General features: G+C 38.8%; 1 protein-coding gene across 2 annotated transcripts in view; it reads right to left on the bottom strand.

Annotated features, from left to right (window-relative positions):
* TTC28 (tetratricopeptide repeat domain 28) overlaps positions 1-23921 on the bottom strand; it is a 196283-nt gene that overhangs the window by 159605 nt on the left and 12757 nt on the right. For both annotated transcript variants that reach the window (XM_064466755.1, XM_064466756.1), the window contains exon 2: positions 22951-23229. In XM_064466755.1, the coding sequence (XP_064322825.1) occupies positions 22951-23229 (279 nt within the window). The remainder of the gene's footprint in view (positions 1-22950; positions 23230-23921) is intronic.

The following is a 23921-nucleotide window of genomic DNA, read 5'->3' as shown; positions in this document are numbered from 1 at the left end:
AGGAGGTTTAGATTGGATACTAGGAAGAATTTCTGTAGTGAAAGAGTGGTCGGGAATTGGATCAGGCTGCTCAGAGAGGTGGTGGAGTCACCATCCCTGGAGGTGTTCAAGAAACATGTAGATGTTGCACTTTGGGACATGGTTTACGAGGCATGGTGGTATTAGGTTAATGGTTGGACTTGGTGATCCTAGAGGTCTTTTCCAACCTTAATGAATCTATGATCTATTAGTTGAAGGGAACAGAGCATTCAAAGAAGAATGCTTTTTCCACTCTTCATTGACCACCCTATGCTATACTGTAAAAGTTGTTCACGATGTTCGCTGTTTTTTTAAACAGAATAAGAATTGAAGATGACAAAACAAATTCTATAAAGAGGAGTTTAGATTGAACTGATAACAGCATTGACAGTCATGGCTCCTGTGTTCTCAGCCGGATGTTAAACATACCTCTCTGCTAGATGTGCCTGGTCTTGCTATCATCATACAAAGGCCTACTGTCTTGCAGTCAAAATAATCATGAAGGACTACTTTTGAAACAGACATGCTGTGTGTGTGCTATAAAAGTAAATTGACCTGTTTGCGTTCTACTTTGTTTTATGACCTTCATTTTGGGTCTGTCCCTAGCACCTGAAAGACACAGTATAACTTCAGCTAAACATCAAACAGCAGCATAAGCAAGGTCAACAAAGAATTTCATAGAATGACAGAGTACCAGGTAGGAGGGGACCTCAGAGATCATCTGGTCCAACCTTTCTTGGCAAAAGCACAGTCTAGACAAGTTAAGAATATTCAGTAAGCTGAGACATATTTGGCATTTCACACTATGTGATGATTTTACATAATGATGCAGCCATAACCATTCATTGCAGAGGTTCATAACAAAAATATTAAGATTAGCAGGAATTTGATATGAATAGAAATGCACATACAAAAAAGCTTTGGAAGAAACTGCAGCACAAGGGGTAAAAGAATAGCATAGATTAATAAAGAACACCACCATTTTCTGTTACCTTTCCTAGCGGTAACTTTGAGGAATGTGTTGTATTACGTTATGATCACAAGGTCTATGCTCTAACCAGACCACAGCACAAATGACTCATCAGCCCAAGACCCTATACTTTAACAACACAAGGATAACAACAAATTTGCAGCACATCACATGTGCCATTCCTTCTTCTATTAGCCCACCAGGAATCGGACATATATTTCCAACAAACATGGAAAGCAGAAAATTAAAAGCAATTTTCCCTAAGATCTATGGAAAATGAAGCAATTAAGAGTTTGAAGCAAAGGACCACACCATAACAACTATTGACTTTTAAGGCATATGCGTAGAAGATCCGTTCAAAGGCCTGTTGATTGCTGCCAATTGAGAGGGACCCAAGAGACATAGTAAGGACTAGAGAGCCAGCATCCTTTGTCCTCCCTGTCACACAAAAGTGATGCTGGACAGACTACTTGGATACATGTGTTTTAGTGCTTGTGAGTATGTAGGTTTATAAAACCATCTTGCTTGAATATTTTGCATAATAACTTACATTCCCCTTTCTGCTAGATCTTGCACTGGACTTTGTGTTTTGTTTGTGAAGGACAAAGACCTGCAAGCAGATAGCCACAATGAGTAACATACAGACTACATAATCCGTGGCAAAAATTAAGCCTCCTTTTTCACTCTGAAAAAGTTTGGAAAATGATGCCCAAAGTATGTATTTAATGCAGTGTTTCAAGAAGGTTCCTCTCACATAACAGATGAGGTTCTTTTAACAAAGGTTTCATCAAAGCACATTCTCTCTCTGTTAACATCCAGAATAACTAGGGCTTGGTATACATTTTTTAAGAAGTCCATTAAAAATGCATCATAAAACCATAAATTTAACATTTGTCCAAATAAAAAAAATAGGTTTTCCACTGAGGGAAGCGAGCAGAGATCTGTCAAACACAACTGCACGGTGTTAGTTCTAACACAAGAAAAACTAAAGGAATAGTTTTCAGTTACAGGCCGTCAAGCACACCGAACAGAACTCTAATCAATGCAAGACTAAGAAAATCCATCAGATACAGTTTGGTGAGAATATTCTCAAATACTGGAACAATAACAAAAAGGATGCCTTTATTATACTTTTTTATATACATCAATATTCATATATTATTTCTATGAGCTGGCTCCTCAACAGCTTTAGAATGAAAAAAAGCAATACAGGAATTTGCATACCACTGCCAACTTCTGGAAAAGTCATCAGAAATTATAAAAATAACTGCGCTGAAGAGCTTACAAATCTTGTATTTCATGTTTGGGATCTTATAATAGACTTCTAATAACTTCTAGAGAAATTTACGTGTTTACTTCCAGGAGGCAAACTTGACATTCCAGAATGAAGGGGAGAAGGAAAGAGTTCAAAACTAACTTAAATCCAGAAAACAAAAATCAAAACTAGAGTGTCTATTCACTATACGACAGAAACAACAGTATTGTTCATTTTTGTTATTTTTTTTAAACTTTGGGGTAAATCCTCTATCAGAGGATAATAGCCAAACTATTAGTAATTCATTTCTGTTATGCCATATATCAGAAGGGGTTTCATAATTTGCCCTTTGGAAAAAAGGAGAAATAATGTACAAAGACACTTGCGGCAAAAGGGGTACGTCACCTGCTTTGTCTGAAAGTTCAGACAAGGGGCTGAGACCTTGGCACTCTCAGAAGCAGAGAGCAGTGACTTTGAGAGAACAATGGATTTATAGAAACAAAAATTGCTAGAAATTTCTTCCCTGTTTCCATTAGTTTCAACTGTCCTCATGCTTTTGACTCGGGAAATGTCTATGCTTAATGCAGTGGTTACCCCTGTGCTTGCACTTCCTACCTTTACATTATCACATACACTTCACATCCTACGTGGCTACAGGGAAGTGCGTTGGTAGGAATAATGTTACCTGAATAAACCCATGGTGCATGCTGAATGGCCAGTAAGGCAAAACTGTTAGGCCATGCACGTAACTGCAGTTGTTATGTAGCCCTCAGCAAGCCCCAACGTGAATTAGTTGGGTTTTCTTGATCCTGGCACAGTGCAGCATACTGTGTAAATGGTATACTTAAGTGTTTGCTACTGACTTGTTAGTCAAGGTGATTTTCTGCTTTCTCCTTTTTTAGTATTTTCTCCGGTCTACTTATTCTCCCAAACTCTCCATTTCATTTAATTTCCTCAGAGACTCGTTGAGGTCACAGGTCTGTGATGAGGATCCAATGATATCCAGACATGCCACGATGTATCACACTGTATACACAAACAAGAAGTGCAGGTTTCCATGGCCATTCTTGTCTATTACAGAAGAATCTGGGCCCAGCATCCTAGAATCCCCTCCTGTTCTTTATTGCCATACAGCCACCTATTGGTAGGTCTCAAAAAATAAGAAGTCTCACTACAGTTGTTTTAATCCACACTGTCTAGGACACTCTCCCTTGTGCTGCTCAAATTTTAATCCTTGGGTAGCCCGAATTACATCACAAATTTGGAGAGTTGGTATAAATCCAGGATGGTAAACACCTAGCAAACATAGGACTATTTGCTGCAGAGCAAAACCAAAAAAATCTGAGGTTGCTGTCTTGATTAAGAAACAACTGTACATAAATGTAGCAAAAGAAACAATAAATGGAAATACAGACACTAACTTACCCAAAAATAGAGCTAATAATAAAAATGCAAAGAAAAACAAATGTGTATATGTAAGTAAGTTTTAAAGCAAACCATTCCAGAAAGCGCATAAGACATAGGTGCTGTCCTTCCATTGCTTTGCATCAGTGATACATAGTACTACCTCAGGGAGCCTGATTTATTAGCACTCACTTGCCAGCCATATCCACTTTAATGTCAAATAAAAAGAAAAGACAGTATGAACAGGATGGACTTTGAAAAAAAAAAAGAAATATCTCTTAGAATTATCTAAAAAATGTGAATATCTATATACAACTTAAATTACATCCTAGTCACTGCTTCTGAAATATCTAAGCACAGAGCGCCCTCTCATGTGTGCTTTGCTTATCATAATTCTTCACAATGCCTCAACTTCAGACTGTGAGCCACCATCATGAGAATATTAAGAAAGCAATTAATCTCCAAGATGAGGAAGCTCAACCCTTGTATGCTGAGAATAAATGAAGAATAAATACCTCTTTTCTAAGAACGGGCAAACTGAGAAAGAAACCAAACACTGCAGAGCTAAAAGCTGATCAGAAAAGTCAAAGTTAGTGACAGCTAACGCCTCAGGGTCTGGGGAGGTGAGAAAGAGAGGTAACAACACATGCTAAGGTTTTAGTCTAAAACTACTGGGTGCAAAATCCAGTACGGTATAAGTAAAGACAATCCAAATTTCTTAAAACCATATCCAGTGGCTATGTGCTTGATACTCAGTAAGCAGATAACAAGATACTTTTTCTTTACTACCACCCTTGCAGATCAAGGTTCATTTCTGAAATTCAGATTTATTTCTCTCTCACAGCTGATCCTGAAAAAAAAAAATCTGCATGTGTGCATAGAATATTCAGATATATGAGGAATAAAAGGACTATACCAGTCCTACACAGTAGTATAACTAGTTCCAGTGGGAAGAAAACTGTGGAGTGAAAAACTATCACCTTCCAGAAGAGGAATGCACATTACAGCATTTAGACTAAGTAGAAAAATTGCAGTTCAGTTCCATAAAAGAAAATTTTAAGTTGTTTTCTTCCATATAAAAATGGGTTCCAGAAAATGCAGAAAGGAATAATTAAATCCTACAGTAAATGCTTGGAAATTTTGTGTTGATTTGTAGCATGCTGAGACTCACGTACCTCTGTAAGGTTTTCAAATTCTAAGGGAATAAGCTGATTTCTTAGAAAGGAGCAGTGTTTCCTGTATATTTGTCCCAGAAAGACAACCATTACATATGAAAAGGTTTTTTTTCAGGATGGCATAACTATAGTTCTATAAACTGTTCTATAGTTCTACAGACAACTATAGCGTCATCCGTCCATGACCCTCCTTGCTCCCACGTTGTACTGCCGCTACTCTATGATATTAAGAATTCAGGGAAAGGAGGACCTATACAGCTTATCTGCACAACAGCTTTTCCTTAGCAACAACATAACCATCACTTCTGGTGCAGAGAAGGTAATGGAATGCTCCTCCAGTGAACTTAAGTGTTAGGAAAAATGTTAACTCCATAAAGGTGTCAAAACATTACAGGATGCTCATTATTTAAATATCTAATTAGAAAAACACCTGATGGAGAGAAGGATGATCCTGTGACTAGGGCCTGGATTAAATTTTATATCTCACAGACTCTCGGCCTGACCCTGAAAAAATTGCTTAAAGTCTGTCCAGCTATCCTAGGTCCAGAACCAAGAGCAACATAGCCACGTCAATGTGATGTAATGCTCAAGGCCAGATATATTAGCTCAGGTTACAGCACGGCAGTCACGCAGCTGTGCTGCTTTCAGATCCACGCTAGCAAGACCGTGTTACATGGATGCAACAACATGGCTTGGCACTAACACAAGTTATCACTAAACAACAGAACAAGTACTCTCCCTCTCACTATTCCCAAGTGGTAAAATGAGAACAGAACTACCCCACCCACTTTACAGACAGTAAGAATGTGTTATATGAGATGCAGAGAAAAAAAATTATGTACACATCCTACTGTAAAGGGTACACAAACTTGCCATTATATTCAAGAGTATTATCAGAAAGCAGCACTAAAAGAGCAAGGGTGCGGAAAGTTGAGACAACTGCAGTCCCTTAATCACAAGAAACAACGCACTATTACTTTGGAGATCCATCCCAACGTGGACCAAAAAGAAAGGGGGGGGGGGGGGGGGGAGAAAGTAAAAGTGCCTTAATATAAGTAAATAGACAAAGACACAGAGCATTCTTCCATCACTAGATTAGTGATGCTCACTTTGCTATATGGTCCAGCTTGACTCTACCCGGAAAAAAAAAGAAACAAAAAAAAGCAATTACTCAAAGAGGAGAAAAGGGAAGGGACGGGAAGAAGGCACTGAAAACAGCAGCAACAAAAAAATCCCCGAACAAACAAACCTATATATAATGAGAATAAAAGATAAAAATGTATCTGGAGTGCTGTGATGAGTTCTGGGCTCCCCAATACAAGAGAGAAAGGGACAGACTGGACCAAGTCAAGGAAAAGGTCACAAAGATGATTAAGGGATTGGAGCATCAGTCATACGAGCAGCAGCTGAGATACCCTCTGTTGTTTAACCTGGAAGAAGGGAAGGTTCTGGTGGGGTGAGGTCTTACTAATGCGTACAAATGCCTGAAGTAGGACAATAAAAGAAAGGAACCAGGCTCTTCTCCGGGTACCAGGGAACAGACAAAAGGCAATGGGCACAAATTGCAATACATAAATCCCATTTAAACTTAAGGAAAAACTTTTTTGTGAGGGTGGTCAAACATTGGAACAGGTTGCCCAAAGAGGTCAGGGAGTCTCTATCCCTGGAGACATTCAAACCTAACTAGACAATATCCTGGACAACCTGCTCTAGCTGATCATGCTTTCAGCAGCGGAGGCTGCACTACACAACCTCCAGAAGTCCCATCCAACTTCCACTAGGCTGTGATTCTGTGAGATGAATAGATAGAAACACATGCACAAATCTCGGGATCACGTAACACAGCAAGTTCTAGCAAAGCCAAAAAAAAAAAAATCCGTTAAACAGTTTTATGCCTGAAAAACTGGAATGCATCTTTCTGCAAATTAAAGACAGATTGTAAGCCGGAGGACAGGACTGGAAAGTTCCTTGCTCATCAAATTAAAAACAAGAGGCCTATTCATGAAAAAAGTTACGTGGTCAAGTCACATTCTTTGCTCAAAAGTTTTACATGCAACCGAGGGTGGGCACTCTACTTGTAATTCACTGAGAAACTTTTAGGTTGTTACGGATTTCTACAGCACATGAGGGTACATTTATGAAGATATGCAAGCGGTCAGTAGAAGTGTAAGAGGAAGAGCAAATGTCCCTCTTCTTTTTAAAAGGACTGGTCACATGACTAACAGCTGGAGTCACTTACCAAAATACCAGTGCAACCTATTTTGTTGAATTCCCCTACAATTACATGACAACATCTAAAACCCTCCTGCATTTCAAATACCCAAAGGCCTCATGGCTCAAAATCCCCACTTCTTTCCATTCTTTCAGATTTCTTCTCCATCTACATATACAAAGCCACATTTTTAAACGAAGTGGAGAAGACAGACAAAGATCGTATGAGAAATTTGCACCTGGTGAAAAGTGGTAGCAATTAATTCTAGCTACTTTTAGATCACATATGGACAGGGCACTCCTTTTGCATTAACTACATTCTCTAGGCTATTCACCTTTTCTTTAAGATGTGCTGCAGCTCAAAAATAGTTTGATATGAAAAAGGTATCCCTGTCTTAAGAAGTAACATTTTTACCTGCTCTGCAGCTTAAACAGTTGCACATAATCTCAGACTATTGTTGAACCCTGATCTTCAAGTCTGTTAACCACCGTGGCTCCCTCTCATTCAGTAACCTACAGAGGTGGTAGATGTCCCATCCCTGGAACATTCACGTCAGGTTGGACAGGGCTCTGACCTAGTTGAAGACGTCCCTCCTCATTGCAGCGGGCTTGGACTAGATGACCTTTTAAAGGTCTTTTCCAACCCAAACCATTCTATGATTCTATTGTGCTCTCCAGGGAACACTGCTACTCAAACACCAGTACCTGGGCCTTCAAATAGCATAGTGTTACTGAATTGTTCCATCAGAATCCTTCAACTCACATAGAACAAAGAAATAAAATAAAATCAAGGCACTCCTTCGAATGCTGAGAACATTCATCTTTGTGGTTCTTGCTTCCATGTTAGACTTTGGTTGTGAATGTCCCATTAGCCAAATGCAGTCAAGTCTGACAAAATTGTTTCATCTCCTGTGGACGAACAACTTTTCTGTTGGGAGATTCAGACGATAAACCAATGCCAATAACCAGTATTGTATTCTTACCCCAATTCTGCCTGCTTTTTCCCAAAGACCAAACCTTAGATTAAAATAGGTTACTTAGTTCTTAAATAGAATCCCACTAGGCATAGTCCACATTTACATTCATGCTTGTGGATTACCACTCAAGACCAGAGATTTTTCTCCTCACCATATCAGAGAGTGGGCTGGGAAGCATAGTCTCAGTATTTTTAAGCTCAGAGACTACAAAATGTTTGCCAACACCTCAGAGCAGTACAGAAGTTAACCATGCATAAGTAACAAGACAAACATGGCCATGACAACCTACCTAAAGAAGCAAAATGTCATGGGTACTTCTTAAAATTAAGAAAATCCAACACATTTCTTAATTTGGTCAAAGTTTTATTAACTCCTGTTTTTTGCACAATACTCAAAGAATTTGGGGAGTTTGTTTTGTTTTGTTTGTTTTCTATGGTTCATTTGTTTTTTAAAATCACTAGACCTCTAGTCAAGGGCCTGGTCAAACTGTTCCCACTTGTGAAGGGGCCTGTTTTCCCATGCAATCAAAACTATTATCTAGTTACTGCTAAACGAGTTACCTTGCTATGAAAGTATTTGAAATTGAATGTGATAGAGTTTGCTCACCCCCCTTTGAGTGTAAAAAGTTCTTATATTAACCAGAGGAGGCTGCTTAGTATCTGCATCACCTGCTTCATTTCACTATGCACTCTCTCAGGTAAACTTAAAATAAATTAAACATCACCTGTTTAGCAGAAATTCTGATTTTACAAGTTCCATAATGAGGGAGTTCTAATTAACTTGTAGATAGACTACACTTAAAACCCTACAAAATAAATAGGTCTGTATACCATTTATAGCTGTCTGACAACCTACTTCCATTAGAGTACTAAAATCAACCTCCAATTTGAAGAAAGGGAATTAAAAACCCACCTGGTTTTAAAATAGAGCTTGATCAATTTATGAAAGGGACTGTATAACAACTGTCTAAATGGAACCGGATTCAATTATCTGATGGGCTCCTTTTCAGTCCCACATCTCCTTTGTCACTCTTCAGAAACCAAGCTCCAAAGACAGATCTTCAGTTATGACCAGTACTTATTTGGTGGCTTCTCTTTCTTTGGGCTAAACAGAATAATCCACATTTCTAAAGAAAATAAAACTCACAAAGTTAAAAGCTTGGTGTCTTTCATATGTCAAAACAGAATCATTACTGAGGATATTCCCTCAACCTCCATTTCTGTACCAGGACCCAGTGAACCAAATCAGCCTATTCATCTCTCACAAACAGTGACTTGCTGATAATCCAGAATCAATGTGCTCTCTCTACCAGTAGCGTCTTTCATCTGTTCAACTGCAGAGACACATTGCAAGAGTTTTTAGAACTTGGCAGGATGTTATTAGCAACCAACATGAGAATGTCTCTTGACATCAAACAGCAGAAAGTGTTCTATCACGTGGGTTTTCTTTCTGAGTCAAGGAGAGACAGCAGGCTGAAAAGAAAATTCCAATCAAAAGAGCTTCTAACAGTTTATCAGGTATCTTTTGTAATTCTTCTGTATAAATTCACAAATTACCCTTGTATAACTGAACCAAAACAGTAAACAATATCCATGTTCTTGCTGGATTTAGGTTAAAATTTCTATCAGGTAACAGTTTTATAATCTACCTCAATTTACTTTTTGTATCAGGTCTAGCCTCAATTCCTTCCCTCTTTCTTCACCTTTTTATTCCAAGTAGTTCAAAGCGCTGATTTGGAAAACTGAAATCAATAACAACTTCAGGGTGACAAAGTCATCATTGCCAAAGTTGTAATAGTATCAGCTGGAACATGAGAAAAATTCAGAGAATATTGCATGTTTGAAGATGGACACTCAAAAACCACCCCTAAAAAACCCAAGACACGCTGCAAGATGATGACAACTATAGTGATGGATGGAAACACCTCTGACATCACATACCTAAGAACCGCCATGAAATACAAGTTTCTACATCATACACATTTCACAACTAACCACACATGGCTGGGCACAGCTCTTCAATATTTGTCTATGAATCACTTTGCGTAATACTACTTCTCAAAGGTTCTTATGAAGTAGCTAGCATTCCTCAAGTAAAATAAGTCTAACAATCGGATTTAGCCAGAATTATTTCTTATTAAATACACTGAGGCTGCTTAAAGGCTTTCAGCTTCACCTGTAAGAAAGGTTACAAAATGGAGCTTTCATGCACGCTCCAGCAAACAGCACACATTTGGTGGCAGAGCTCGTGCTCTGATTTATGCTGGTAGGAAAGTGATGAAAGGCAGTATAGCAACAGAAACCAAGCCTAATACTTGGGAAAAAACCCATGTATCCGCTGACACCAGCAGAGCTAGCTGAAGATCTAGTGCAAGAAAAGGAACAGCATGGGAAGCAATGTCTTGACTCCTGGCAAGCTGTCTGCCCAATATTGTTGCTACTAACTACTCTGCAGAAACTTGACCAGAGAGTCCAAGAGCAAATATTCATACCTCCTAGTGAAAGCTATAAAGAGAAAACACATCAGTAAGTCATATCAGATATCTCTAGTCTCTCCAGCCTCATAGAGAGGAGAGAGCCTGCAAAGCTGGGGCAACATCCTTATATACAAAACCAAATATGCTGTGCTGGCCTGTGCCAATGGGAAGCAGCAGTGATAAACCTGTGCGTGCCATAAAAAATGCAGATAGACAGCAGCTGTTATGTAAAATTATAAATGGCCACCTGTGGCATCTTGTAGCCAAAACAAGGTTTATAGTTATTTTTGTGAATTAGTCAAAATTATTTCTCCCCAGAAATAAGGCAAACAAGAAAATAAATTATCATAAGGAGCTCAATTATTAATGACTCATGTTTTTCAGCACTAAAAAGTTCACACATTAACATGGTAAAGATAAAGTAAGTATCTTAAATTACTTTTTTGCCCTGTGTAAAGTATTGGAAACTTAAAACTTCTCTGTGCTTCTGAAGAACTTGGAGTCACAGAGGCAAATCAAATGGTAGCAGAAGTTAGGAGCATAAATTTTCTTGCAGTATTACACGCAACGTTATCATTAAAGCCTCCTCCTGTTATCCCCAATTAGGTACAAAGACATATATGAACTTATTCTTATTCTGCCACATGTTCGTAATTTTTTCCAGTAGCCTGCGAACTGGAATGATGCAAATGCTCAGACATTTATTTTAAATAAAGCCAGCTTTTTTTCCTGTTAGGCACTTTGAAAACCAAAGGAAAAATATCCCACACTACTATGTTGTATTACCTCCTGTGCTGACACCCAGACACAGGTTATCTTAATCAAATCCCCACATGCGCCTCCACGGCTGCTACTTTCCTGTTATAGAAAGGTTTTCGAACATCTCCCTTCCCAGCTGGCCAAAGGCAGAAAACACTTCTGCAGTTAGAAAATCCCACAATACTTTAGACAATGCTATGACAGCATTTACTATTAAATTCTGTGCATGCCATAGCTTAGTGCTGCTGAAGTTTTTGTTTTAAAGTTATTTTATAAAATTATTCTTTCGGTATCAACATCTTCCGGACCGTGTACACCTGGAGGCTTGCAAAGCACATACTAAGCAAAAAGTTTGCTTGGTTTGTTTGGTAAGTTTGGCTTAATGTTCCCAACAAAAAAAGCAAGCAGAAAGTTAAACATGACAAATTCTAAAGACAAAACCATCCCTGACAATTTCTTTGTGACTCAGACTGTGGAAATCAAGCACTGCCCAAGTAGCAGGTCAGGAAATCCCGGTATTGACTGCTGCAGCAGCAGTCACAGCACTTCAACTTGCAGCAAATGCTGAGCGATTGTGCTTAAGTATATACCAGGCGGGGTCTCGGAATGCAAAGTGAAACTCCTGATCGCACGGATGGGTGCACTGCAGCCACCCAAGACCAGAGCCCTGGGGTGGGCGGCCGGAGCAGGCACCCTGGGGCGCGAGGCTGCTGTACGCGAATGGGCAGACCCCCCAGCAGGCGAGGTGAGCGCCGACCACTGCTTGGGCTCTGGAGACACTCGGTTTCAGCTTCCTTCTGCAGGTTTGGCTGATGCAATAACAAACCATCTAGCTGCTCATCAAGAAGATCAAATTCAGATTTCAGTGCAAAAGAATAAAACACAAGTTTTAAAAAAAAAAAAAAAGTATAGCACCCAAAACTCTGGTTCTTCCGAGCCTGGGGAAATGTATATGTGATCTGGAGAAAGTGCATCTCAGCCACCACATCTTAATGTAACAAATGAAGTGTTTGCTCTTCACCCTACAAATATTTAATGTTTTCATCCTAGCACAGACTGAAACACACAACTAGGAACCCAAGTCACAGCTAAGACCAGTGCTGCACACTCAGGCTAGTCAGTCCCTGCCTACAGCTGTCTGCAGCAGCTGCTTCCCAGGATTACACAGGAAAGAGAAATCTGAAGATAAAAGTTAGCCACCTCCTTCCTCCTCCAAAAATTTGCCCTTATTATTATTGTATTATAAGAATGAGCTGTTCTGTATAAGTTAGGTGTCTTGCTACAACGACCTGGACAACCTGCTCTAGCTGACCCTGCTTTGAGCAGGAGGTGCTGGACTAGTCAATCTCCAAAGGCCTCCCCTCCAACTTCAGCAATGCTGTGATTCTGCAACACCAGAAAGTTTTTTTCCTCTAAGACACTGTCACTCCCCATCCCCCAAAGAAATGCTGAACTCTGAAAAGGCTTCATAAAATCTCAGAGAATGTGAAGATTGGAACCAGCCTCCCACAGGGGTTATTAGAAACAGCAGCTAGGGAAAGGAAGGTTTGGGGGGGTTTAATGAAAAATTCCTTTTTCCCTTTTTTTTTTTTTAATATGAAGACATAAACATCAAAATGTTGCTCTACCAAAAAGTGTAGTATTTAATATATCTATTTTGTATTATAAAGATTCAAGTAAAAATATCTGAGAAATGCAGCAGAACACACTGCACAGGGCTGCATCTTTCATTTAACAGAGACCACAGATATGATAAACACTATTTTATGTAGCTGGGTCTAGCTACATAATGAGCAAAAACAATGAACGCAGGACACAAGCTAAGTATGCACACTTTGAAGTACTTTGTATATCTGGGCTGGCACAGTCAAGCCCAGTCAATAAAATGTAACAAATATACCCAAGAAACTGTTGGATCTGAAGAATTTTTGACAGGTGCAAACCCAGACATTTGGAGCGAACTGAACTGAAGAGGATTTCCAAAACTTTATGTCCGTTTGAAGGCTAGAACACAGATCTTTGATGAGAATGGGTCTTTTTACCATGCAGAATATTGCCACTTTGAATATCAGGAAAAAAATTTGTCATTCAAGCTTTTCCTCTAATATTTCGCTAAAAAAATATTTTAAGTGTTAGCTTTGCACGTGCCCCGTGTTTCTTCAGCATTTACAGAGGATTCGAAACAGCACTGTTCTAAACAAAGAGGCATGCCGGATCACTCAAGCCATGCTTCATATATTTTTAGAGGTGCATTCAGTCTGCTATGTTTCTGACTATTTCACTACCACAAAAGGTTATCGAAGGCCAAGATCTGCATGCTGTATTTAGCCAGGCTTCCCACCAACTCCAGTTTAGTTTGACAACAAATATGAAAACCGCAGGTGGATGCTCCGACACCAGTTGCATAAAAGCCAACCAGGAGGTATCTGCAGACCATTAGCTAATTCTGTAACAATCAATCGGCCAATAAGTGACTGTGTGGCACAAAGGAGGTCAAGACTTTTGGGGGAAAACTAAAGAGTAAAGAGAGAGAGAGATTGAACCGGTGTATGCACACGTGTGTGCGTCAGGGATTTCAGGAGCAAGACAGTGACAGCAGCAGCTTGAGGACAAGGAGAAAATACTGCCCCAGACAGCCTGGAAAACTACCACAGCAGAGCAGGGCTTCTTTCTCTAAGAAAAAAAGCGCTATCACCACCAGAATTAATGAGCAAAGGAGGGTATATTAATATACTTTCAGTTATTCCTTAGGTTTAGCTAGTCTTGCTGAGAAAGGAGAACCTTGGCATATGCAGAGCAGCCACCATTTCTGACTCCTATTGCTGTATACCATAATTTCTTCACTTTGCATTTCTTTTTCCAGAGCAACTCACAGTTCTTCGTACACAGTTTGCCCAGTTTTTCCAGTCCATCTATTTAAAATAATAAAAAACAGTGATAAAAACATTGACGGCAATTAAAAGACTTGCGGTTAGACTGTGAAATTAACATTTTTGTGATGGTTGAAAGGAAGTCCCCCCAGCTAAATCTAGGGCTATCCAGATCAGGAAAGGCTACGCAAGTTCAAGAAAGCAAAATACTTCCATTTATACTTGTATTACACTTGGAACAATTTGGCATATAAGTATAAACAGTTTTAAACAAGTGTCTTCCAGAATCTAAATAAAATCATCCCCAAACTACAAAAACTATCGTGTTGTACTTTTAAACATGCTTGTTTATCTACAGGATCCATTAGTAACAAGTAGGCAAAATCCAACAGTTCACTTAGGCACCGGGCAAATTACAAGTACGCCACAAGTCTTACAAGGCCCTCTAAATCTAACCCTACAATGGGCAGTGTAATGGGTTTATTTGGGATTAGTGAAAAAGCATAAGTATTTGTTTTCTTACTAGCAGTAGGCCTCTCATACCTTTGTGTTAGCTATCATAGCTCCGAGACCAGCTCTCTACCTACAGCTGAGGCCCCAGTTAGTATAAATCTGCAACTGTTACTGAAATCTACACTTTAGTACAGAATTAGGTCCAAATTTAAACCATTTAAGCCCCAGCGTATTTCTTCTATAATGTGCGGATTTAAAAACCCATATCTCAAAATCAGCAAGAACTAAGAAGAGACCGTTCAGGTGTTGGAGTCACAGAATAATATCCCTCCATTTTCATTTACCATGCCTAGGATACTCAGGCTGCACAGCTGTGAAAAGAAAGTAAATAAAAATTTTCTAGATCCTGACCAACAGCAAAACAAAGAAAACTGTTTGGTGGGAAACCAAAATGAGCCTGATCTGATTTGCCTGTACGTTATTCCCAAAATGCAACTTAATTCCTCAAATATTCTGTTATTTTTGCATTTCTCAGTGATATATACACAAAATATTTTTAAAATAGCAGGACTTACAAGCCAACCCTCTCAGACAAACACTACAAACAGTTTTACATGCTGTTGTAATAAACACACTAGTCACACAACACAACATCCACAGTAAGTTATTCTGATCTGCAACAGATCAGAACATTTCTTACTTCAGTCACCTTCTCATTGTTCGTGTTTGGTTTAAAGTTGCTGTAGATATACAGATGTATTTGTGTAAATATACTTGCTTATTACTCAACATGAACTAATGCTTTAAGACAGATTTTGGGGTGGGAAGGGGAGCCATGTTAAGAGGATGACTTTCAGCCACAGATTTTCATAATCTAGCTTTTTTTTCTCTTTTAATTAAGTGCACAAGAGGATAACTGCGGTGGAAGCACACACCTCTGAGAGCAGCTCATTTGGGGATACAGTATACCGTTGTGCCCCAGTGCAGAAAGAAGGGAAACAAAGTTATGTTACTTTAAAGACACATTGCTCAGATATTGCAGTATTCAAAAGAAGTGAGAAAGAAGAAAAAGTATCTTGGGAGAACTGAGCTGGAGGGGCGAGGATGGGGGACTGGAACTTAAATTAACTCAAGACCCTAACTGGAAATACAAGCTGTATGAAAATTAATGTAAGATGTATGAAAATACAAACTATATGAAAATTCAAAGTGATAGACAATTGTGTTTGAAAGCAAGAACAACCACTTTGTCACTGTCTACACTGTCTCATTTCACAGTTTTATTTCACAATATTTTTTGTTTTGTTTTTTTTGTTTGCCATTCTCTGAAGAAAGGATCAGCTTAATGCATTGGCCTTGTTAGAGAGTGAAAATACATTCATTCCAAACATATGTACGATTGCGATACTCCCCATTAGCACTGGAAATGCTGCTGATAAAAAAAAAAAAGACTGTAAGAATTAACAAATTGCATACCCCAAGATAAAGCAGGAAAAGAAACAAAGAAATTTACATTTAGCAGCTTAAATCTCATAAAATTTGGATTCAAGTTTTTCAGCTTCCTAAGTAAAAGGAAACTGGGTTCTGTATTTAAAACTCAGGCCTTTCAAACAACATACCAGCTATACCCGTTAAGCTCCCTCTTCTGGCTAATTAATAAAATTGCTTAGATTTTATATGCATAAGCTTCAATTTTCCCAGTTATGTTCTACCAATAAAAATCAAATAACTATTTTTTTAAAAATCTATATTTCAGCTTCAATGTTGAAACCTACAACATACGTGTTCAACCTTAGGCGGGGCCCTCCTGCTGTCCCACACTGACAAGTCACACACGCAAAAATACACCATGTCCTACGTAGGGATAGCGCTGCAACCGAGCGTGACCAACAACCAACCACCCAGACCTGTAATAAGTTTGTAAACGCCACCGCATATTTTCTGATATCAGTTATCCAATCAACCTGAAGTTTGTGCTCAAAACATACCAGACTAGTTAATTAGTCCCCAAAGTACACCTTTTCTTGTTGTAGCTAAAATTAGAATTAATTGTGTAATAAAAATACTAATACACATTTTAGAAAACATAGGTGTTGAAAATGAGGAAAGCATACCGTGCAAATTTAAGCTGCCTCCTTTCCAGGATTTCCAATCTCTGCTGTGATTTCCAAAGCATGTCTGTCCGATAAGCGCTGTTCCCAGTAATCAGAAACAGTTGAGGAGTATAGTAATGCTACCTAGCTTTCCTGTTATTACCACCCAAACAGCGGACTGGCATTTCACAAAGTAATCAGGGGGGTGGGTAACCACCCTATTCATCTGTCAGTAAAATGGGAATAGGGTCAAAAAAATACTCCGTAGCCAGGATAACCTCATCTGATTGAAAGTTGTTTTCCAGTTCAGTCAGAAAACTCATTTATATTTGTGTCCTTTGACGAAATAAAAAAGAAACAGAGACTTCTCTGTGCTTTTTCCATAAGGAAGGAGAGTAACCCACCAGCTCCAGTTACTGCAAGCACCAAAATCCATCTGCTGCACTGCCGTTTTTTGTCATGGAAATGACAAGAAAATTTGTAAAATACAGTTCAGCCTAGAGAGATGCAGAATTCATCATCCCCTACAAGCAGATAAATAGCCATCTTGTTGTGGTAAAATAATTACAAGTAATTAGCGTTTATCATGTGCACTGACTTAGGTTAATCACACTGGGACAGTTGCTATAGCTGGTACGGTGAAAGCAGAAAGAATTTCACTCTGTCTCTGTTAACAGCTCCAAAAATTAGTAGAGCTTAGCTAATATGTGTGGCTTTCAAAGTTAATAGGCTTGCACTTTTAGCTGGATGTTCAAATTAGCTTTCTAGATACTGATCCGTTCCTTGCTGTTGCTGATATTTTATGGGAACACAATTAACATTATTTTAAACAGGAAAGTATCACCAACAGACTTCAGTATTTCAATTCCATTCATCATAACTAATATTTTAAGTGAAATTTTCAATGTAGTGACACTCTTAAACAATTGTCAATGTGGCAACAGAATTTATTCTAGCAGTAAACTATTCTGCCCCCAATAGGCATTTTAAGCCTGTTCACCTAGCTTTTTATCATTGAAGTGGTTCTCATCAGCATAGCTGTACAGTGATGTTGTCCTCTTGCAAAAGATGCTGCTGAATAGTAACATGGCATTTTTAGGAATAAAAGGTAAGCTTTCTAATGACATTCAGGATAAAAACCTACCAAAAAATCCTAAAAATAAGTTTAAATTGCAATTCTATCTTAAGACAGATACTTTCACTAACATTAGTTCCCAGTATGCCCTTGCTCGTCATAGATACATGAAAGAAAGGAAATATTATTTAGGCATCTGAGAGAGAGAAAAAAAAAGCTGATTTATTAAATAATTTGGAGAATCAGGGAAACCGGCAAAAAATTGACACTCACCAACAACAAGAAAGGACATATGAAGAGAAATTAACAAAACAATGGAGGAAACAAGATGGAGAGAGCTGAAGGCTTCAAAAGGAACATGTAATGGAGAACTCCTCCCGGGACGAGACTTGCACAGTCAGATTCAGCAACAGAAGCAACTAGTCCTCACCAAACCAATAGAAATTCCCAAGACAGAATGAAGATCTAGCAGCAGCTACTGGCCTCAATTTGTAGATATCTTAAGCCAACAGTCACCCTCTTTGTGGAGCAGCCAAATTAATGACAAACAGAACTTGGCAAAATTTTCCATTTTCTTATAAAAACCTTAATAATTTTCTGTGGAAACAACAATTCAAAGGAAAAGAGGAGTACTACATACAAGAGTGTGAAAATCACTATTCCAGAGGGAAACAACAAACTGAAGATTAAAAAATAATTCATTCAGCTGTGGGTTTTCATTATCTCAATTACTGTAGTAGCATGATGGCTCCTTTTTAAAAGCCAAGATGCACTCCCTGACAAGCCATTTTTATGACACTTCTGTCGTAACAGTGTAAGTGAAGGCAGACAGTGCAAGCTCTGACAACTATGATCCATTTCCTGTTCAACACCTTATTGACCTTCAATCCAGCTAATGAAAGGCCTTGAAGGGAAATTCATTTCATGTTTATACCATTACTGTACCTTTGGCCCAAGTGAAATAAAATATCTGTTTCTACATACAAAAGCTTAAAAGAACCATGACAATAAAAGACCAGATCTCTTTGCAGATCAGACTTGAAATACACCTACCGCCACAGTGGACATGACTGAGACACAGCCTCTACCATAAAATGATGCGAGATGATCTGATGATTCACGTTAAATCTCATTACGGTCTCTTAAAGTTAGACTAGTTGCTTCTCTCATGTACGGGACTATCGCAAAACACATTAGCTTTAAACCCAACAATTCTAAATACTTGTATTCATACGTTTTATCCCTGAACTCTGCTAAGAGCTTGGCTTCAAAGCTGTCAACTGGGGGCTCCAAGATGGAAGGCTGTGCTGCAGTGCGGGAATGCTCACATTCCGATGGCCAGGTGGTGAGAGGCAAATCCATTTCACAGCTCTGTCATGAGGGACAGACCCAGTTTCAAGCTCAGCTGGCAGTGGACCTGTGGGACATTTATTGACTGATGGCCATGGAAAAGACTAAACAGATACAATCAGTCAGCTTCAGGCTGGAACAGAAAGAAGAAGTGGTAAAATCAATACACAAGTCGTCTAACAAACTGCCTCAGGACCAGCATGGATTGTGAACCAAGTCTATACTATTTTACGGCACAAGTTTATAATAACAGCAGTTATTATAAGTAATGTTTTCTACTTCAGTTGAAATAGATGCCAGAAAGACATTTGGAATATTTTAGAAAATGTCAAAAATTCAGATTTTTTTTTTTTTTTTATGGTGGGGCCAGGGTAGGGGGAGAAGCACATTTTTCTTGAATATCAGTTGTAGACATACAGTACTTCTGCTGCAAGACAGCAGCTCTGATTCACCTACATATTCTGTTATTAGGGTTCCACTGAAGAACACATAAATGGAAATGTTCTAAAGGAGCTCAATTTTGGCTTTGTTTCTCATGTTGATTAGAATTGGGTTTTTTTATAAAAGCAGAATACCCACTGATGTACCACATAAAGCTCAAGACAAACAAAACCCCTCTTTTTTAATTGGTACTCACTTATTTTAAAGAGTATATAATTGTAGGAGCAAATCTAGAATAACAAAAAACACTTAGTCATTAAAATTAAAAACCAGAAGATAGGGTTCCAAATGGGATAGTGGTGGTTTGAGAGAAGAGAGAAGAATGTTTGAAGCACTGAAAAACCTGACAAACTAAAGATACCACTGTGAAAAGATAATAGAAAAGATACAAACAGGGACTGAGGATGAGCTTTATGCAGGACAGAAAGCCCGCAAAAGCTACTTTGACTCTTCTGTTTCTGATAACAGTAACTAACTTTGTATCATGGAGCAAGATGTCTTTTACACATTGATCCAGTAAAGCAAGGACAGATGCTACGTCATCATAACAACCTCGTTTAGGTCTTCCACTACTTTTTCTACCAATAAGTCTCAAAACGTTCCATAAAAGCGACTCCTCGCCTTTTTGTAAAAAAAAGAATAAACAAAGAAATAAAGTTTGTTCAAGGTCAGGTGGACATTTAATAGCAGAACTAGAATCAGAGTAATTTCATGTTTTTAACTCAATAATATAGTCTACCTGAAAAAGTCTCATTTTTTCATTACTAAAATTGTTGGGATTTTGTTTATCTTAAATTATTCCCCCTTAGTACTGCACCGATACATAGCCTATTATTTCTGTATTTAACAGACTGATGATAATGCCATCATTTAACACAGCTAGCCTTTTAGGTAGCAAATCTATTCCGTCTTATTTGCTATTTTGATCCTCAATCTATTCCAAAGATTCATTTCAAGGGTCTTGTTATACTTCTGTCTGTGACTGGCATTTTGAAAGTATTCTTTCATGAAGTCTTTTCATAACTTTTCACCTAAGTGAGCTAGGTCTATAGTAAATAATTTCTCAGACTTCTCAGAAACAAGATACAAAACTAAGCGAAAGGCACCCTTGCCTTTATACTCTCTAACTCCCTGCATTCAACAACTGACCTGGAAATCTAGAGTTTAATTACAGTAATGCAATTTTCTTTTTTTAAAAAAAGTCCTTCATACAAATTTATGCAAAATCTTTTACGACATTTGGTAATACAAGACAGAAGTTAATGACAAAAAAAAGGAGAAAAAAACAAACAAAAACCTAGGAGCTTATAAATCACCTCCCTTCCAAAGCAGGAGCTTCTTTCTAATGTGAATTGATACAGTAAATCGCAGACTGGCTCAGTAAAAATAACAGGAAGAACACATTAAAGCTCTTTAAGAAAGATTAACCAGCAATATAAAAGTGTAAAGAAAAATAAAGCACAAAAATTAAGTGTGAAAATAAAATGTGAAAGAAAAATACAAATTAAAGTGCTGCAATACAAGATGGCAACTTCAAAATATAGGATCAACAAAAGAGAAGGATGTCCCCTGGCTCATGTTTTTCCTTTTGTAATTATGAGTGGGCAGAGCTTTGGGAAACACTTTCAGTAACATTTTTCTAAAGCAGTTTTCTGGTCTTACTAAAGAGAGAAACTTAGAGTGAGAAACTTCATGTAAAATTGCAGTTTCTTGACTCCAGAAATTACAGAGTTAAGATACCAAATTGGGGGGGACGGGGGGGTGGTTAAAGGGTGGGAGGGGCAGAGAGAAGAAAAGTCAGGTTCTTTTCCTTCAGAAGGATGCACCACATTAAAACACCTGCAGGATGCTCTTGCTCCTGATGAGAGAATGAGAAAATTACCAAAGGAAGACACGCCTAGCAGTCCAACAGACAAGCTCTCACAGCTTGCGCATGATTGAAGGCTGAAACAAAAGTGACATTGTGCATACAGGTCGTACTGATTAAAAGATACCACCAGACTTTTGCCTTCAAACATAGTCAGATGTTGCAATCCCTGTCACTCCTTCTGAGGTGGAATGAGCAGACACATGCCTCAGTTAGCAAGATAACGTCTCAGGAGCTGCAGGAACAGCAGAAGCTTTTATAGCACTGAATCCCCAAACCATATACACGTATGTAGGAAAAATATCCTGTGTTCTGAATGGAAAGATCACTATTTTATATATGTATTTTTATACAACAACTTCCACTTTCCGTATGTGTACTACGTAGGCATGAAAAAGTGCATCTACTTACTGCAACAGAGCAAATGAAAGAATGGGGAGTTTGGAAATGTACTTGCTAAGCAGTTGGCCACTAGACTGATACTCATGGTTTCAGTCAACAGACTACTAAATATCCAGATAAGATAAAGGCAATGACAGATGAGAAAAGGGAGAGCAGGCAGCGTTAATTTAAAGGTATACCACACAACCTCAGCACATGGAGCTGATAATCAGTAGAGTCTGGATTTGTGCTTAGAGTACGGGTAATTAACGAAGCCTTAAAGAAGCGTATGATGAGGCTTTTCTAGAAGCTGCTAAACAACTGAAAAGCAGAATACAAGACTTACGGTGATCTGCTTTGAAATAAAATGAAAGTTAACTTCAATAGTTTGGAGTCCAGCTGATGGAGAGCATTATGCTTGCCACCTGCCATAATTTCTGAGGAGGGGAACCTGGGTAATGAATCCACTCTTAAATTGAACCTGCAGCTGAAGTCGCTACTAAGACTGTGTGAGGGATTGATAGGAGAAATGGCATCTGGAGCAGATGCTATTAAAATTGATTAGCATGTAAAAGGCTGGCCCTGGGCTAGCCCAAAGGTGAGTCAGTCACTGGAACAATCGATTGCAGCTAGTGGGAAGGAACCCCGGAAAGAACAGGCAACCAACACCATTTACTCTTTACAAAGTGTTTCCCTGCATAGTCATATCTTACTAAGAACACTAAGATACACAGTTCTTAAAACGTTTACACAAAATACACTACACAAACCTCTTTGAACACTGTTTTGAAAGGCCTTATTGCTCCATTACTAAAAGGAATCTCCATGCTACATCTCAAGAAGTTTTGCAACAAAATGTTCCTGGATACTGCTGAATGCGGCTACATTTAACATTAAAAGAGATGTCTGGTTTCACAACCCAGAAACCATGCTGGTTTAAAACAGTAATAGCATCACACCCTCATTGGGGTAAAGTAGGTTTACACAGAAAGCAGTTTAATACCCAACATGAATTTCAAGTCGAACAAACACAGAAGGTATCGTTATCTGGAGCTTTTAGCAAAGACAGACTTTAGTACAGAAACATATGCGCTTCTTTACAGTAGATGATACATATGTGAATAATAATCCCAAAGGAGTTACTACTTCCCCAGAAGACAAATACACTTTCTTACCTTTGGCCATTTGGGATTTAGAAGTCGCGCTTTGATTGCATCATCCAGGGCCTTGTCGTACTGTTGGATTTTCATGTAGGCTGCCGAACGGTTACTGTAGAGAATGCAGTTCTGAGGATCAACTCCCAAAGCCTCATTGTACAACACGATTGCTGTATGAAAATCGCCGTCATGGCAAGCCTGGTTGCTCTGGCGAACTTTCTCAACAAATTCAGCTTTGCTCAACATGGGACTGTCAGGACTACTTCTTCCAAAAGATTTTGATCCAACGAAAGAAATCTGTGGGGGAGGGAGAAATTATATGTCAGTGTTAAGAAATGCTACTCAAAAAAGGAAAAAAAAATATTAGAAACCGTATAGCAGAAATTGAAGCCACCAGTATTACTGCAAAACAAATTATGAATTCAGAATTAGATTCTTAAAAAAGTAAATTATTTATCTATTGATTTTTGGGGGGATACTGAAGTAACAGAAGCAAGCCTTTGTCGTGGTTCAGCCCCAGTCAGCAAATAAATACCACACGGCCACTTGCTTACTCCCCCCACCCCTGTGGAATGGGGGAGAGAATCAGAAGGGCCAAAGTAAGAAAACTCACGGGTTGAGATAAGAACAGTTTAATAATTAAAATAAAACAGTAATAACAATAATAATAGTAATATAATGAAAAAGAAAATAATGAGAGAGAGAGGGGTGAAACCTTAGGAGGAGGGAAAAAACCCAAACAACAAGTGATGCAACCGCTCACCACCCGCCGACCGACACCACTGGTCCCCGAGCCACAATTGCTGCTTCCCACAGCCAGCTCCCCAGTTAACATACTGGGCATGACATCATATGATACGGAATATCCCTTTGGTCAGTTTGGATCACCTATGTTGGCTGTGCCCCCTCCCCTCCCGGCTTCTTGTGCAGCCAGTAGAGCATGAGAGGCTGGAAACGTCCTTGACTAGTACAAGCACTGCCCAGCAACA

This window comes from Phalacrocorax carbo, chromosome 15 (assembly GCF_963921805.1).
Source record: "Phalacrocorax carbo chromosome 15, bPhaCar2.1, whole genome shotgun sequence".
Classification (NCBI taxonomy): domain Eukaryota; kingdom Metazoa; phylum Chordata; class Aves; order Suliformes; family Phalacrocoracidae; genus Phalacrocorax; species Phalacrocorax carbo.
Note: the sequence above shows the minus strand (reverse complement) of the source record. Positions and strands in the feature narration are given on the sequence as shown.